Source organism: Argopecten irradians, chromosome 16, assembly GCF_041381155.1.
Source record: "Argopecten irradians isolate NY chromosome 16, Ai_NY, whole genome shotgun sequence".
Classification (NCBI taxonomy): Eukaryota; Metazoa; Mollusca; class Bivalvia; order Pectinida; family Pectinidae; genus Argopecten; species Argopecten irradians.
The window spans coordinates 11460552-11478242 of NC_091149.1; the positions used below are offsets into that span (position 1 = coordinate 11460552).

At 37.6% G+C, this 17691-nt stretch overlaps 2 protein-coding genes across 2 annotated transcripts; both read right to left on the minus strand.

Annotated features, from left to right (window-relative positions):
• Positions 1-6460: 6460 nt before the first annotated feature.
• On the minus strand, positions 6461-7558 carry LOC138310912 (uncharacterized). The gene has a single exon (XM_069252237.1). It carries the CDS (start codon positions 7556-7558, stop codon positions 6461-6463), a length of 1098 nt encoding a protein of 365 aa, XP_069108338.1.
• A 2873-nt stretch (positions 7559-10431) lies between these two features.
• Positions 10432-11202, minus strand: LOC138310915 (DNA ligase 1-like). The gene has a single exon (XM_069252239.1). The coding sequence runs from the start codon at positions 11200-11202 to the stop codon at positions 10432-10434; it is 771 nt and encodes a 256-aa protein (XP_069108340.1).
• Positions 11203-17691: the final 6489 nt, after the last annotated feature.

Genomic DNA, 17691 nt, shown 5'->3' on the forward strand with positions numbered 1-17691 from the left:
CCAGGGTATAGATATATAAACTATGGATATGAGGAAAAAAGAAAAACAAGAGGCCCATGGGCCTTAACGGTCACCTGAGTTAGAATATATAATGAAACAACTAATGAAACAAATTAAAGACATATAAACACTATATGCTGGGCCTTGAAGTTGGTCAGTGATTTATAAATTTGATCTTTTTAGACTATGAAGAGTATTTGCTTCCATCAAACCTGTGAACTTAGAGGTATTTTTGAAATTTTAATCAATTTGACCCTGTTTGGTCCTGCCCCTCTGGTCCCCCAGGGGGTCATCGAGGACGGATATGGATGTTAAAATGCTATATCTTCGGCTAATAATTCTAATCAAGTTTGACTAATTTCCTACGAAAATTGGGCAAATAATGTTCACAAATATGTTTTTCCTATATAAACTAAAGTAAACTTGACCCCTCCCCAGGGGGTAACGTGAGACCCCAAGATCATATAATTCACAGAAGACCTTTCCATCTATAATTATTTGATTCTACTATATCCAGAATTTTAGAAGATTTTTGAAGTTTTAGCCTATTTGACCCTTTTTTAGCCCCCCCTCCTGCCCCCAGGGGGTCGGCCAGGACCAATGTGGATATGATATTAAAATGCTATCTCAGGCTAATAATTCTAACCAAGTTTGACTCATTTCCTATGAAAATTGAGCAAAAAATGCTCATTAATGTGTTTATCCTATATAAACTATAGTAAACTTGACCCCCTCCCCAAGGGGAAACAGGAGACCCCAGGGTCATATAATTTACAATTTTTATAAACAAACTTTAAGACCTTTTCATATCTATAAAGTGTATTTGATTATACCATTTCCAGAATTTTAAAAGAATATTTTTTGAAGTTTTAGCCTATTTGACCTTTTTTGGCCCCGCCCCTCTGCCCCAAGGGGTTCGGCCTGGACCAATATGGATATTATATTAAAATACTATCTCAGGCTAATAATTCTAACCAAGTTTGACTCGTTTCCAATGAAAATTGAGCAAAAAATGCTCATAAATGTGTTTTCCCTATATAAACTATAGTAAACTTGGCCCCCTCCCCAAGGGGAAACAGGAGACCCCAGGGTCATATAATTCACAATTTTTGTAAAGGACCTTACGACCTTTCTGTTTATGAAAAGTATTTGTTTCTACCATTTCCAGAATTTCAGAAGAAGATTTTTGAAGTTTTAGCCTATTTGACCCTTTTTTAACCCCGCCCCTCTGCCCCCAGGGGGTCGGCCAGAACCAATGTGGATATGACATTAAAATGGTATCTCAGGCTAATAATTCTAACCAAGTTTGACTCGTTTCCAATGAAAATTGAGCAAAAAATGCTCATAAATGTGTTTTCCCTATATAAACTATAGTAAACTTGACCCCCTCCTAAGGGGGAAACGTGAGACCCCAGGGTCATATAATTCACAATTTTTGTAAAGGACCTTAAGACCTTTCTATTTATGAAAAGTATTTGATTCTACCATATCCAGAATTTCAGAAGAAGATTTTTGAAGTTTTAGCCTATTTGACCCCTTTTGACCCTGCCTCTAAGGCCCCTGGGGGTCAGTTATAGAAAATTTGTTAATAGGATTAAATGGCCATCTCATACTGATAATTCTGACAACATTTGACTCATTTCCTATTACAAATGACCAAATAATGCGCAAAAATGTGTTTTCTCAATATAAAGTATAGTAAACTTAACCCCCTCCCCAGGAGGAAACTAGAGACCCCAGGGTCATATAATTCACAATTTTTGTAAAGGACCTTAAGACCTTTCTATCTATGAAGAGTATTTGATTCTACCACATCTGTGAGTAGAGAAGAAGATTTTTGAAATTTTACTCAATTTTACCCCTTTTGGCCCCTCCCACAGCCCCCTGGGGGGTGGGGACCATATAATTCACAATTTTGATTGGCCTTATGCCTTAGAAGGTTTGCGCAAAATTTCATTGAAATTGCTTCAGCAGTTTTGGAGAAGAAGTCGAAAATGTAAATTGTTTACGGACATACGACGGACGACGCACGACGGACGACGCACGACGACGGACAAAAGGCGATTAGAATAGGTCACTTGAGACTTCGTCTCAGGTGACCAAAAAAAACTTAAATATCATATTCCTAACAATGGTAACCATTTTTTCCAATCATTTTCAAATTTCCTTTGAAGAGTATCGCTTTTATTAACAAGAGGCCCATGGGCCTTAACGGTCACCTCAGTTGACAGTTGACAGGATGTGTACTCATAGATATTGCTTTAATTTGAATACATTTGTAGATAGCGTAGGTTACATTAATCAGGCTCATCTGGCAACAGAAGTATATCAAAATCAAATAAACATCAAAGGTCCTTAGACTATTTTTGATTACAGTATATTTCTGGACAAATGTGAACTTGATAAGCTCTGTGTAATGATTGCATGAGCTCCAATTCTATGTAAAGCAGTAAGCTATAGATTGCAAAAGGGGCCAACTCTATGAAAATTGACGGATTGCCAGCTGTTAATCAAACCGCACGTGACTTTGTATTTTGCATTGTGTGTGCTACGATGTTTGCTCCGACATTGAAAAGAAGCATGTGCGTTTGTGAGCACGAGGCGTGGCTATATTACACCTGGCGATCGGTCAATGGATGTTGTCATACATTTTTTTGTGTTTGGTGGATGGACTGATGAACATACCTAACAATCATGTGAATTTTTTTTTCAGAAAATACGAAATTTGAAATATTATTGAAAAAAATGGTGATGTTTACTAATAAAACCTTTTATTAATAAATATCTGGATTTTAAAATAATTTTTCAAATCTCGTATTTTTTGGAAAAATCATGACAATGTGGTAGATTGTAGGATATCCTCAAGGTAATCCGGTTGTCTCAACTATTAAAATCTCACATGTCCTTAAATGACTGATTAACAGGATGTTAAAACTCACAAAACAAACTAAAGTAACATATATTACAAGTAGTAGATACTTTTTATTATTTGATTGCCTTATATTAGTTCAAGAATGCATATTCAAACATGCTTACAGATGATATCTTTTGATGCAAGACTAATGTACTAATTGGAAAAGAATGATAAATAATGTAGTTTTTTAAACATTTTATTATGTATACATTGTCTTTGTTAAACACAAACCATAAACATGTGTATCGACTTAAGCGAAATTAAATCACAAACATTCCAAGCAAAATAAGAATGTATTTTTCCATAAAAAGCCTTGAATACCTTGCTTATGCACCACATACTATATCCTTCATATCTGAGGTATATTGTAACCACGAAACATGATGATCACATATGTCTGTCCAAACATTCGGCTTTGGCAAATTTTGATTGCTTTCAGCTATAGTTTCACCCGGATCAGCTTGTTTTATGGAGGGAAGTTTACCGTCCTTAAGGGCAGGCCAGTGACACCCTCCATGTATACTTACCTTGGTGGTACTTTGTTTTATGGATCAGACTAGTTAATCTGTAGATAGTATTATCATCATGTAATATGTTAATTGGTAAATGAAAAAAAATATTTCAATAATGTGAGTGCAATCACACAGATATTCGATAACTTTTATATGTATAAATATACACTTTAAAATATATCAAGGCTATTTGTCAATTGTACTATTCAGAAATATATCGATTTGTAAATTAATACATTTCAATTTCAATGATGATGTACTATTATACATCATTCCATTTTACAAGACTCATTATACTGAACATTATTATATAATAATGTCATAAAAATGTTAACTTCTGCAAATGATAAACATGATAAAAAATTCTAAGTACAACCATAATCAGTTAAACAACTTTCATTTAATAATTAGAGGTGTTGTATGTATATTGTACATTATAGCATTTGGTGGTATGAAGTTTCAGATAAATTAATTAACTTATAATTGATTGGAAGTATGTATATCAGTAACCATTTCGCTTGGATGCATTTTAAAAATTACATCAAATAATACGAAAGTTTTTAGCGACATGCATGTGTATACATATACAACCTTAATCAATGAATATAAACTATCCAATTACTGTAGCATGTAAATTGTACACACAAGAATAATGCAAACATTAATTTCTATTCATCAACAAAACAAATTAATATAGTGCAACAGCAGTGCAGAAGATAAAATTTCAACAGCACTTTTTCTCTAACTTTGTCTTCTTTTAGATGAAAAACATTTCACTTTACAAATGTAGTTGAACATAAATAACTGTATTCTAAATTTTTGATGCATGTTAAGCCATCCTTTTGTGCCACTGTCACTCAACACAGCGGCATATTTCCTCAGGTTTCATCTTCGTTTTAGAATGAAAGTAATTTTCGAATACTTTTTCAACTCTAAAACCTTGAGACCCCCATATTTGAGTTCTTACCAATCATATCAAAAATATGGTTTCAAATATCAAACAGTAATAAGTACAAAAAAATACTAGAAGAATTTGATAAATTATGAACATTTCACAATTACAGAAACCTATGTAATCCATTTTGAGAGTTAAGGTAGGGCGTTAGAATTGTACCTGCTGCCCTATTGCATGATCGTAAAAGGCGACTAAATTTAGGATCTTATCTTTTCTCTTCTTCCAAACTGACTTTATCTTTCCTAATGCCTCCCTTGGCACCGCCTCACTTTGGCCTTGAGTTGAGCGTTCGCCTGTGAGGAAGGCTCTGGGTTCTGTCCCCTGGCCGAGACACACCAAAGTCTTTAAAGTGGTTAGTTCTCTGCTCCTGCTTAGCGTTCAGCATACAGGGAGTGGGACGACTGGTTCGCCCGTTGTCAGTATAATGTGACCGGGTGGGGTGTGTTGCTTGGTGTCTTCGCGGCATGCTTCAGTGATATAGCACTATAAAAAGGGCAACAGTTCCACTATACAAGAAGACACAACACGAACATACCGCAGTCTCCCGGTACACTCACCTCGCACAACATACACGCAGCGCAACCCATGCATGGGAGGCCGTCCTTACATGACCCTAGCTGTTAATAGGACTTAATAAATCAAACAAACAAACAAATAATGGATAGGCTACCTTATAATTTTAAGATACTTCTAATAAATTGAGTGAAACCCTCTCTTATTTAACCACTCTGTTCTCTACCAAGTACACCATTCACTCAATGTGAATGGAGCAAAGCATGCCTGATAGAGATTATAGTATTGGCGGGTTTTATTCTTTACTGTAAGTTAATGGCACTGTAAATCATATTATGATCTGACCAGTATGCCTCTAGGACACCATTTTGTATGAATAATGCATTTGTGTAGATATGATCTATTTGTGTGTGTGATCATCAAGAACCTGTTTGCATCTGAATGTGTTTTCCATAAAGTCAAGAAAGGACTTTGCTGGCTTTTGCAGATCAACATTGAAATCTCCCATTATCATAATCGTCTTTTGGGGATCAATATGAGGACAGCAAGTTTGTCTCAACAAAACCTGAGAACATAGAGAATGAACATGAAGGCTTTTTGTAGACAGCTACATACTGTAGAATTGTGGAAGACAATTTCACTACCAGAAAAGATAGCTCTACATTTTCATAAGAAAATGACAAAGATGTAAGCACTTCAAGGTTTCTTTTGACATACACAACAAGTCCATGGTGTGGCCTTGTACCTGAACAGTGAGAATCATTCCTGTAAATTTGGTAATCACTTAAAGCAAAAGTGTCATCAGTATCTCTGTTGCAAAGTCTGGACTCTGCTATTCCAATTATATCTGCAGCACACACATTCGGATCAGATTTAATGTCGGCAAAATGTTTGTGAGGAGATCGTGCATTGTTGAACAGACATTTTATTTCTGCTTCAATGTCATACAGTGGTCTGAAGCAAAGTTTTAACACATGTTCTCCGAGTCTTTGTATTTCTGAATCAACTGCTTCATCTTTGGCCAAGCTTAGCTCATTGAAATCAAGGATATGTAGCTGATTCAAGGATTTTACTCTAGAAAGTGCAACATAATGGATATGTGGTATTTTTCGAACTCTTGTTTGATTCAAACTGACGACAACATTAGTCAGAGTGGCACCTTGAGCTTTGTGTACTGTTTTTGCTGCAGATGGTTGAAGAGGGAATTGAATTCTTTCATAAGTTTTTCTGTTGTATACAAAAGTTCTTTTTGTTTCGAAAATTGGTGTCCAATTCTCATGAATACCTGATGTATAAAGGTGCTTGTATTGATTTCTTCGGCTCGCTCCGACTTTTTGGTCATTAAACAGAACCCAGAAAATCGCAGGTCGTGTATTGGAATCTTTGTATTCAATATGTTTAACAACACATGTTGCTCCATTGGTCAAACCATCACTCACTTCAAGATTCTCAGATATATCATATATCATGTCGACAGCTATTGTGAGGCTAGTTTTGAGCTGTCCTGTAGTCGGTTGTTTGTCAGGCAGGGCTTGAACTAGGGTTTTCTTCACTTCTGTTGACATTTTAGTTTGTGAAAGTGTCTGTATCAGCCTTGACTGTCACTTTACTTGTATCAAGTTTCTGTATCAGGTTTGAATTGAAGTCATCTACAAATCTGTTTTCAATGAAGAGATGAGGAATAGAGCTGGGATAGCTTTCATGCTCCTGGTCTACCTTACGATCTGAAAGCAGTAACTTGTCTTGCGGAGATAATTCACCATGTCGAAGTCTGTTGAGAAGTTCAGTGAATGGAACATCTCCTTTCTGTCTCATGATTTCATCAAGTTCAAACACTTTGAAGTGTTTTTTCCATAAATTTGTTGCCAAACCTTGACCAGGGCTTGAAAGATCTTTGAATATCCAAGAGTCAGCAACAGGTTGAAGCTGATACAAGTCACCTACAGCTATAACACTGATTCCTCCAAAGTCTGTCTTTTTGCCTTTCACTTGTTGGAGCCTTTCATTGATAAATGTTAGCAGCTTATTGCCAACCATAGAAATCTCATCTATGATAACAACTGACAGATTTCTGAATTTTGTTCTGAGAGAGTTCAATTCGTCAGCATGCATATGTTGCTGTGTTTGATACATTTTTTTGTGAAACGCTGAAGCAACGGTAGTGCCACCAATGTTGTATGCAGCCTTTCCTGTGTATGCACATAACATAATTCTGACATCCTCAGGGTCTTCCCCTTCTTCAGAGCACAATAATCTATGTAATGTCTGATACACTGCATCAATTACTACAGATTTCCCTGTTCCTGCTCCTCCAGTGAGAAAGGCAAACAATGGTTCATCTTCATCTCTTATGTATTTTGTGACATGATTGTGAAACTCTCTTTGTTTGGGGTTTAGAGACTGTAACAGTGTGTGGTACTCATTATCAGGCAAGCGAACTGCACTAGTTTCTACATCTGATGGTTTTGACCCTAGGCCAAGTTCAGGTCCAATGTCAACATGTTTATGCTGAATAGAATCAGGGTCAAAATGGATAAAATCCTCAGAAGGTGTACTACCAACATCTGCATCTTCAGCCTCAATGTGTTCGGTATTTGGGGCAACTTCATCAAAGTCACACGAGTCGTCTTCTGCCTGTTGTATAGCTTGTTCTAACTCTTCCATGAAGTGTTCATAAACCTTTTGCTTTACTTGAACTATATCAGCTTTGTTTCTGTAATGTTCCTCGTAGGTGTCATAGTTACCAAGAACATCTTTTTGCTCGTTTCTCCATGGCAGATACAAAAGGAGTTTATCTCTGAAATAGTTTTCAGCATTGGTTTTTTTTGCTAAATCCAACAAATCTGATAACGCGGTCATTTTTACGTTTTCTAATTTTGATTCCATTTTTCAATGTTACAAGGACATCTGCTGCTCTGAATTCCTCAGCATCCATTTCACTATGTGATGTTTCTTGTTTGTCAAACTGATCATCACATGCTATTTCTTCTTCATCATCATCATCATCATCATCATTTTTGTCTTCTTTTGGAACTGGCTTTTCCAGGTCTTTAGGAAATGTCACTTCTAGTTGAGAGACATAATCAGCCAAACACCATAGTTCTAACTGTTTTGGACGTTTTGAATACCTCTCAATCATACTTGTTGCATGGATATCTGTTGAATGTTCTGGGAGTTCATTCAGTTCATTTTCTGTTTTGAGAAGGAAGACCCTTGCATCAGGTGTGGAGGTGTTGATAAACGCTACCTCTCGAGAAGCTTGTGTCAAAGGCATCTGTAGTATCAGGTAACTAGCCTCTTGTGCACTGACCTCAACAAAATTAAGAAATTTGTTACCAATATGCCTCACTTGGTGTTTCAAATCCATATTTCCTTCTGTTGCTTCTTTTGATGCCTTGTCTAGCATAGCACTTATGCCTCTCTGTGATTTACTGATATATGACACAATGTACGTTGCACAGGCATATGGATCAAGCACAAACTGGATGTCCAAATTTGCAGTCCAAGCTTTGAGAACAGCTGGATTATAATAGTTCACTCTCATTTCTGATGGACGTCTTTTGAGGAAAACTTTTGGACCCTTCAGTGACGCTCTTATACACTTGATGTATTCTTCAAGTGGCATGTCTGCAATATCACGGAGGAAAGTTTCAAATTCCAAATCACCGCCATCTTTGTAATCATTCATCTTTTGTTGCAGAGCCTTGTACTTCTTTCTATACTCGTCAATGACAGTTTCTAGAGGCTCAAGAAGCATAGTTTGTGGTAATGGAGGTAGAGGAAAACCAAACCTGCACACTGATTTCCCACCTTTTTTTACAGGTTTTTGAATGTTTATGTACTTGGAGGTCAATAAGATTTTGAAGTTCAGGATCATCCGTTTGTAGTGAACAAGTGACATATTTGTCAACATATTCTACTATTGAACTCTCATCATCGTTAGGATACTTTGGTGCATCTTTTGTCCACAGAAGCATATGTATGTGTGGTGAACCTCTATTTTGGAACTCAACTCTTCTAAAAACATCCGTTACAGTTCCGATAGGGTTGTGATCACTTTTCAAGAAAGATGTGATGAATTCGCGTACTCTGTTGTCAAAATATCTGGCACAGGTCACAGGATCCTTTTTGACCAAGTTGTTTTTTCTGTTCCAGCCCATCGATTCAAGGTTTTCATCTGACAAAATAATACCATATAGTGTTGTCAGTGTTCTCAAAAGGTCTGGCCATCTTGTGTCAGCTGATGACAATGACATGAACCACGTAGGTAAACCAAGCTGTCGTATCATGGCAAAAGTATCTTTTTTCTTAGATGACAGGTATGCAGGGGAGTTTCTCAATGTTCTAAAAATGTAGTAGCCTTCGTTTAGTCTGACAATTTCATTTGCAGATGATTGATTTCTAACTTGTCCAGCAGTTATTTTTTCCCTCTGATTTACATCTTCTAACAGCAAGATTGACCTTGTCACTAACTTGCTTGATCTGGATTTTCTTCAATTTGAAAAAGATATTTGGAACGGACTTAGCAGCTCTTCTGTCAATACTTCTCAATTCCCATTTTGTAATGTCACTGTAATGCACATTTTTGTGTCTCTTTCCATTGTCCAATCTTCGCTGTCCACAGAAATTGAAGGAAAGCAAAGGTACTCTGCATCTTTGTCTTCATATAAGCTAATAGGTTTCTGGTTTTCTCCCGGAGCAAATACATATATTTTGTTTGTGTCAAAATCTGTGTCATCCACTAATGTATCTGTATTGCCTTGAGTTCCATCATCTGCAGAAATTTCACAAAAATCATCAGATGCCTCCTCTGAGTCTTTGTCATCTTTTGAACGAGAACTTCCTGTTAATTCTGTGATAAGCTCATCATTGGCTTCTGTGATTCTTTTCTCCCATGTTTCATCAATTTTGATGTTTTCATTTTTGTATAATTCACTGTTTTCCATCAACCATTTTAGAGCTTGGAGCACAACCTTGGGGCGAATGTTTTCAGAAAAACATGATGACTTGTGAGATAATCGTTTCTTTAATTTCACTGCAATTGTTACATGCTCATCCACTTGCCTCGGAAGTGCGTTAATAGTAGGTTGTATGTCAACAGGTACATTAACAATATTTCCTTTCGCAGATAACTGACCTCCTCTGGGAAGTTCACGTATTTGCATAAAAGGTATCCGTTGTGATATCAACCTTTCTTCTAGTGGATGCAAATTCAGAACCTCGGGTTTTTTGGGCCACAACATCCCATTTTTTACTGACAATTTTGGTACCTTCTCTTCTTTTAATGATGCCAGACAAGTGGAACAAAGCCATTGTTTTCCATCAACAGATGTAAGATCAGTACATAGTTGTCTGCTCTCCAATGTAATGTGGGCTTTGTCAAGCTGGACAACACTTTTGCGAAACCATGTTTGAGGAGCAAGCATATATTGGGCCATTTGCTACTCTAGCATGAAACTTTACTATCGATTCATCAATTGTACAACCTATGTGTCTTTTTTTTTTTTTTTTTTTTTTTTTTTTTTTTGAGTAATCTTTCATGGTCTACTAATGCAAACGTCTTCTTTTTGTGGCTTTAGAGAGTTTGTCTCTACACCTATCCATTTGTCGGTGAATCTTTCTTTTTCCAACTGCAAAGTATTCTTCCTTAGAAGCTTTTTCATTTCTATTTCAAGATCATAATATTCCTTGATTTTTCTTTCTTTTTGTTTTGTTTCTATTTGTTCTCTGGATCTCTGTTTTGCTTTAAGTTCAGACTCTCTAAATTCCTTGTTTTGTTTGGCCTTTGTCCTAGCTTTAAGTGTGTTTTTTCTTTCTTTTTGTTTTGTTTCTATTTCTTCTCTTGATCTCTGTTTTGCTTTAAGTTCAGACTCTCTAAATTCCTTGTTTTGTCTGGCCTTTGTCTTAGCTTTAAGTGTGTTTTTTCTGTCTTTCTGTTTTGTTTCTATTTCTTCTCCGGATCTCTGTTTTGCTTTAAGTTCAAATTCTCTAAACTCCTTACATTGTCTAGCCTTCTTAATTCTTTTGTCGTTGCTTTCTCGATCTTTTAATTTATATTCTGGGTTTTCTCTAGCTTTTTGTTTGCTCTCGACAGAACAGCGATTTTGTCTTTCCCTAAAACTTGAACATTCCCTTCTTTTCTGCATATAGTCTTTCATATACATTTTTCTCTTTGCTGATGATTGTTCCTCTTTCAATAATGCCTTTTCATTTTGAAAGTCAAAGTATTTGTCAAGCAATGATTTTCTCTCTGAAGTCTGTTTGGAAATAGTAACTGGTTGAATTTCAAACTGGCAGCGACTGTTCATGGATATATTTGCACTTCGATAGTATGAAAACATGAAATCGACCAAATGTTGTGTATTTTGAAAATTCATTTCAACTGCTCTTCCGTCAACACATGATAGGCTATCTGAACCGTGGGAGTGTGAATCAAATATTGACGGGATTTTGTTGCTATCTAGATACAAAGCTGAGCAAATCCCTCCAACAATAATAAGACCTTCATTGTGATTAGAAAACAATCTGTCAACACCTTCCTGTAGGTTCAAGCTATCTTGTGAATCATTCCAATCAGAATGTGTAACACAGCCATATATCTGATCATGGTACTGAACTTCAAAGTTTTTACCTGACAGGGAAACAATCAAAGGCAGCTCTTTAAACTGAAGCATTTATGAAACAAACGTGTTAGTTGATTTTAATTCTACCATTCTTATTCTGAATAACTCATCACCAGCTAAGAGAATATCATCAACGTTTTGATGTTTGGTAATGCTCAGTTTTTATAGAGATCAGTGAAACTAACACTGCATTCCTCTTGAAACTGTTGGAAATATTTCACTTGCTTGGTGAACTGAACCAAAGTTCATTTTGACACAAAACTTGGAAGGTTCATGTGGCAAAGTCGTGGTTAGTGAAGACTCATTTGGCATGTTAATCGTGCTTGAAGACTCATTTAGCAAGTTCATGGCGCACAAAGGCTCCTTTAGCAAGTTCATGGCGCCCAAAGGCAGTTCATACAAGGCTTTGGCGCCCGAATGCAGTTCATACAACGCTTTGGCGCCCGAAGGCAGTTCATACAACGCTTTGGCGCCCGAAGGCAGTTCAGACAAATTTTTACGCCCGAAGGCAGTTCAGACAAGTTTTTGGCGCCCGAAGGCAATTCATATAACGCTTTGGCGCCCGAAGGCAGTTCATACAACGCTTTGGCGCCCGAAGGCAGTTTAGACAAGTTTTTGGCGCCCGAAGGCAGTTCAGACACGTTATAGGCGCCCGAAGGCAAACATGGTACCCTTTTTAGGAGGCGGTATCCCCCGTCTCATGGTCCTGTTTTTACTGTGGCCAGGATCCACAAGTCTAACAGGTCCGTCACTCGTCACACAGTCACTCGTAATGTCATAGGTACTATTTTTTACGTGGCCAGTATCCACGAGTCTATTTCTGTTGTTCTTCTTCGCCAGGGAAGTCTTCCATGTCTTTTTACGAGGCATCTTTCTGCAAAATTTAAAAAGCGATATTTTTATCAAATGCAATGTCCAAATTATCAAACTATATGTATTAGTCATAAATAGAAACCTCCCTTTTTAATAAGAGAAAACCTGGGAAATAAAATTCAGCCAGGAAAAGTGACAATAACATATTGACTCCTAGCGTTGGATACCGGTATTTGATACCACTATCGCATCGCTACTCATTTTAAACTAGACATATGTCTGTTAGATATCAAGTGCTTGCGAACTACTTCCTAAAAACCTCATTTCCCGTACATGTACATATATATATGGCATTTGTTACTACATATTTTGAACACAACAAATAAGATAGTTACATCTTACATGTAGGAACGTTACTGCTGTTAAAAATTCTATAAAAATGAAAAGGAAAGTATAACTATCTATAGCTGTCGATGTGCGATATATAGTGCATATCACATTATATGTTGTCTATAGCTTCGTATAATAAAAAGCACATAATAACCTGCTGGGATATATCCACAAACCTGTATGAAATAAATCAAATATAAACCATTTAAATAATGCTGTAAATGTCTTTGGCTAGTACTCAAAAGTCATCCGTTTCATTCCTTTCATTTAAATTTATTGACTAACTAAAAAATTCAGGTTAACTTCAAGCTGCACATCATACAAATACTTGTATCGGTCCCGAAATTCTAAGCATTTGATGGACTTTGGATTGTAACAGAAGTTTATAATAAAGTCCACGAGATGCTTTGAATATCATGATCAATACAGAAAATGTTAATACATAATGTATTGTTCATTCACAGTTGGTATATCACTAAATCATTACAAAATCTATTAAACAGGATTGACTAGATTAGACAGTGACTTCCTGTATGGTGTATGCAATTTGAATTAGTGCATAGGAGAATTACACAAGACTTTACAACAGACAGCAAAAACATAGTATTATGGTACATAATCATTTAAAAAAGTATTAGAAAATTTCTAAGGAAATCCACTTGTAAAGTGACTAAATGATTTGTTTGGTTAATTTACGTCCTATTAACAGCTATGGTCATGTAAGGACGGCCTCTCATGTATGCGGTGTGCTGCATGTATGTTGTGCGAGGTGCGTGTTTTGAGGGACTGCGGTATGTTCGTGTTGTGTCTTCTTGTATAGTGGAACTGTTGCCCTTTTATAGTGCTATATCACTGAAGCATGCCGCTGAAGACACCAAGCAACACACCCCACCCGGTCACATTATACTGACAACGGGCGAACCAGTCGTCCCACTCCCTGTATGCTGAGCGCTAAGCAGGAGCAGAAACTACCACTTTTATAGACTTTGGTGTGTCTCGGCCAGGGGACAGAACCCAGAGCCTTTCTCACAGGGGCGAACGCTCAACTCAAGGCCAAAAGTGAGGCAGTGCCAAGGGAGGCATTAGGAAATATAACGTCAGTTAGGAAGAAGAGAAAATATAAGATCCTAAATTTAGTCGCTTTTTACGATCATGTAATAGGGGCAGCAGGTACACTTGCAGGGCCAACTGTACATGTTATTTGTATCTTTTGTACAAGTCATGCATATTATTCTTAAATATGGAACTTACCATTGGACTTATTACTATCAGGCAAAGTAGAAAACTTTTTCTTACTGCATTGTTTCCTGTAATGGTCTCTTTCATCCATTGCTAGAGTGACATGTGTATTGTAAGATGTCAAGAGAATGGTTTTCTCCTCTTACGTCAGGGATCCACTATTTACTAATTTTAGAGCAAATTCCTGACACTGCTGACAAAGGTCAGAGGCAAAGCATTGTCGCTCGCGTATTTACAAAGGAACGTTTTGATTCTTTCCCTGTCATCATAGGTAAGACCATGAACAGGTGACACTTCTGTAAGCTTGTAGGTAGGGCTTTAGAACGGTACCTGCTACTCTATTGCATGATCTTAAGAGGCAACTAGAATCTTATCTTTTCTCTTATTCCTAACGGACTTATTTTCCTAACGTCTCCCTTTACACCGCCTCACTTTTGGCCTTTTGTTGAGGGCTCGCCCCTGTGAGTACGCTTTGGGTTCTATCCCCTGGCCGAGACATACCAAAGTCTATAAAAAGTGTTAGTTTCAGTTTCGGCACTCAGCATACAGTGTGTAGGACGACTGGTAAGCCGTTGTCAGTGAAATGTGACCGGATGGAGTTTCTCGGCATACAAGGAGTGGGACGAATTTTCTTTCAACCCTTATTATAAAATATTCAGTTCGCCCTGTGTAAGGCATAACTCGACGGTTGGGTATCTTTTGGTCAAGTTGTCTCCTACTGGTGTAGTTCCACTCCCACCAGGGTCTGTACTTGACGCATACCGTGCAAACTTTGTCTTAAGCAATTTTCAACTTGACTTTACATTGAACTCTAGATTTTTGGGCACTATTGTAGGTCTAACATTGTGAAAACCGGTATTGGAACGCTGTGCCGTAGAGGTCGCCGGCACTGATCTGCTAGTTTTAGGAGTGTCATAGTATCCATCGTAAACATCCGTTTCTTCATCGTCCTCTATAGGCCAACGAGGGATTTTACGATCGTCGTGGGCATATCCGGCATCCTCATGGTACCCTCGAGCATTTTGCTTATTGGGGAGGAATATCCTTGTTAATTGGCGTTGGGACTTACCGTTACTCAAGCAAGGCTTAGACTTGGTCAACGAATGAGTGTTATGTTCATTCGGCAATACAGAAATAGGCAACCCATACTGCTGCTGTAGTTTTTCGGTTTGTTCCTGCAGTCCCCTCAAATCAGGTTCAGCATCTCTGTGACGTCCAACGTCCCTGGCAACCTGTGTCGAGAGTGTGACTGTCATATCTGCACGATAAAGTCGACGTGCTCAAATAACTCAGCCGATACTTTTAATCTGCTAATCTGATGTGTATTTCCCTTCGTGATCGGTGTAACATTTCGGAATTTCATAATATTTTTGCTACTCGTGCTCCAACTCTGGATAACTGGATCAATTCCTCATACGTAGCGAGGTTGATTGGAATTGCAAAAACTCGTGGTCTGGGTCAAGGGTTGATGAACACAACACACGACAGTAATAAAACATTTAACTGAATCCCCTGGAAATTTTGATTAATTAAATATGCAAAAGAAATATATATAGTTACAGCCGACTATTCAAGAGCTGTTGTTATATCCTCATGTAATCAGCGGTACCCCAGTGAAGCACTATTTTTTTGTAAAGTAACAGATGCCACAGAAATGCAAAGCAATCCTTCACAAAATCAACAGGTTTTTACAAAACCGACAATAAAACAATATTTATCTACAAATAAAGCACGATAATGCGGAATAATGGCAATATAATGTCACTGCATTAACTACATAACGTATTTAGCAATAGGAAATGTTTTCTGCACCAACACACAGAATAAAATTGGATGCTGAAGTTCCAAAATGTCAGTAATATACGAATCAAGAATAATTTTTAACTTTCAGAATTAATCAACAGAAACTTCGAAACAACACATTCCACAATAGTACAGTTATTACGGTAATTGTTGAAAAAAATGGCACACCAAGTTATTTACACAAGGAAATCTCCAATGTAAACGGGCCCTGGCTCGAGACACGTGGCCATCATCGCTAGCCGTCCGTGCAATACACTATGTTGATATTTTTTTTGTGTAGTTTGTTTTAGGAAAAAGAAAAATACAAAGTTCTTGAGTGATGAAAACCGCTGGCAAATTATTATCCACGTCGCCAATATCGTGCCTGTCGGTATGACCGTGGTGGCAATCAGGTTTGCGCGATATAGAATAATCTACATAAATAAGCTACAAATGACTACAGTATGGATGTTCAACAATAGAGTTGGTCCCAAACCGACTCGTACCTCGTTTCTGATTATGAGTAACCCTCGAGGTGTTATTAGCCTTCCTCCTAGGAACGATCGTCTGCTCACTAAGCAACTTGTCAACCAATTTGGAGCTTCCAACAAAGCCGCGACGTCCTCAGCCATGTGTTCACTAGTAAGCGACTCACACTACAGTATGGTAGTGTAGCTACCACCACCTAAGTATTTAATAGATAGGAGACTCTTACCCAACTACCGTAACCATTGACGACTTAGTTACACCATAGATTCACCCGAATAGTTCTAAAATCATCCAAGAAATAACTATAATTCATAATACAAGTACAAACTTTGACATTTATATAAAAGGCACATAAAAGAAGTTCACAAATTTCTTCGTTAAGCAATATTTCATTATCTCCAACGATACACAAAGATTTTCATTCCATGATGCATGTAATACTTGATGTTTAGTTATTTGATTGTAAAAAAATCAAGGCGGCAATGTATCCCCATTTTTCTATTGGCGACGTGGATAATAATTTGCCAGCCGGTCACATTTATACTGACAAAGGGCGGTCGTCCCACTACCTGTATGCTGAGGCTAAGGCTGGTCCCCACTGGAACCGACTGTTTGACTTTGGTGTGATCGGCCAGGGGACATAAGCAGGAGCAGAAATTACCACATCGGCAGGGGACAGAAACCCAGAGCCTTCCTCACAGGGGACGAACGCTCAATACTCAAGGCCATGTAAAAGTGAGGCGGTGCCCAAAGTCTATAATAGTGGTAGTTTAATCTACTCCCGCTTTAGCGCTCAGCAAACGGAGTGGGACGACTGGTTCCACCATCGTCGTAAGTATAATGTGGACCGGATGGGGAGTGTTGCTTGGTGTTTTCGGCGGCATACTTTAGTGATATAGCACTGTGGAAAGGGCAACTGTCTGACAGTTCCACTATACAAGACAACACGAACACACTGCAGTCTCCAAAAAGCACGCACATCGCACTTCACACACGCTACAAACTGCTTACATAGGAGACCGTCCTTACATGACCCCTGGCTGTTAATAGGACGTTAAAAATAATAAAACAAACGAACACTTTCAATAACCACGTTTAAAATAAAGCAGTGAAAACTACGTCCACACTTCTACATTTAAATACATTATGTGCGTTTAATTTGCCAGTTCATGTGTGTATGCTTCAAACATATAATCCATTGTATGTGTTGAATGAGAATGAGGATTTATTTCATAAAAAAAAACATTTCACATTGTCCTTTAGGCCATATCAATCTCACAGATGAAAGAGGACTTAGATAATGCTATATCTTTGGTGTCAAACCATGAAAATTGATAAAAGACATCGATGACAATAAAATGTTCGTTTCCTTCAGCATTGTTCGGATCTGAATCTGCCCAGTTGAAGTATGTCATCAGTGAGCCGTCGTCAAATCTGAATGTACCTTCAGTAGTTTGATCT

Excerpts from the sequence above, each read along its gene's own strand:
- LOC138310915 (XM_069252239.1), bottom strand. The coding sequence starts at position 11,202 with ATGAACAGTCGCTGCCAGTTTGAAATTCAACCAGTTACTATTTCCAAA.
- LOC138310912 (XM_069252237.1), bottom strand. The coding sequence starts at position 7,558 with ATGGAAGAGTTAGAACAAGCTATACAACAGGCAGAAGACGACTCGTGT.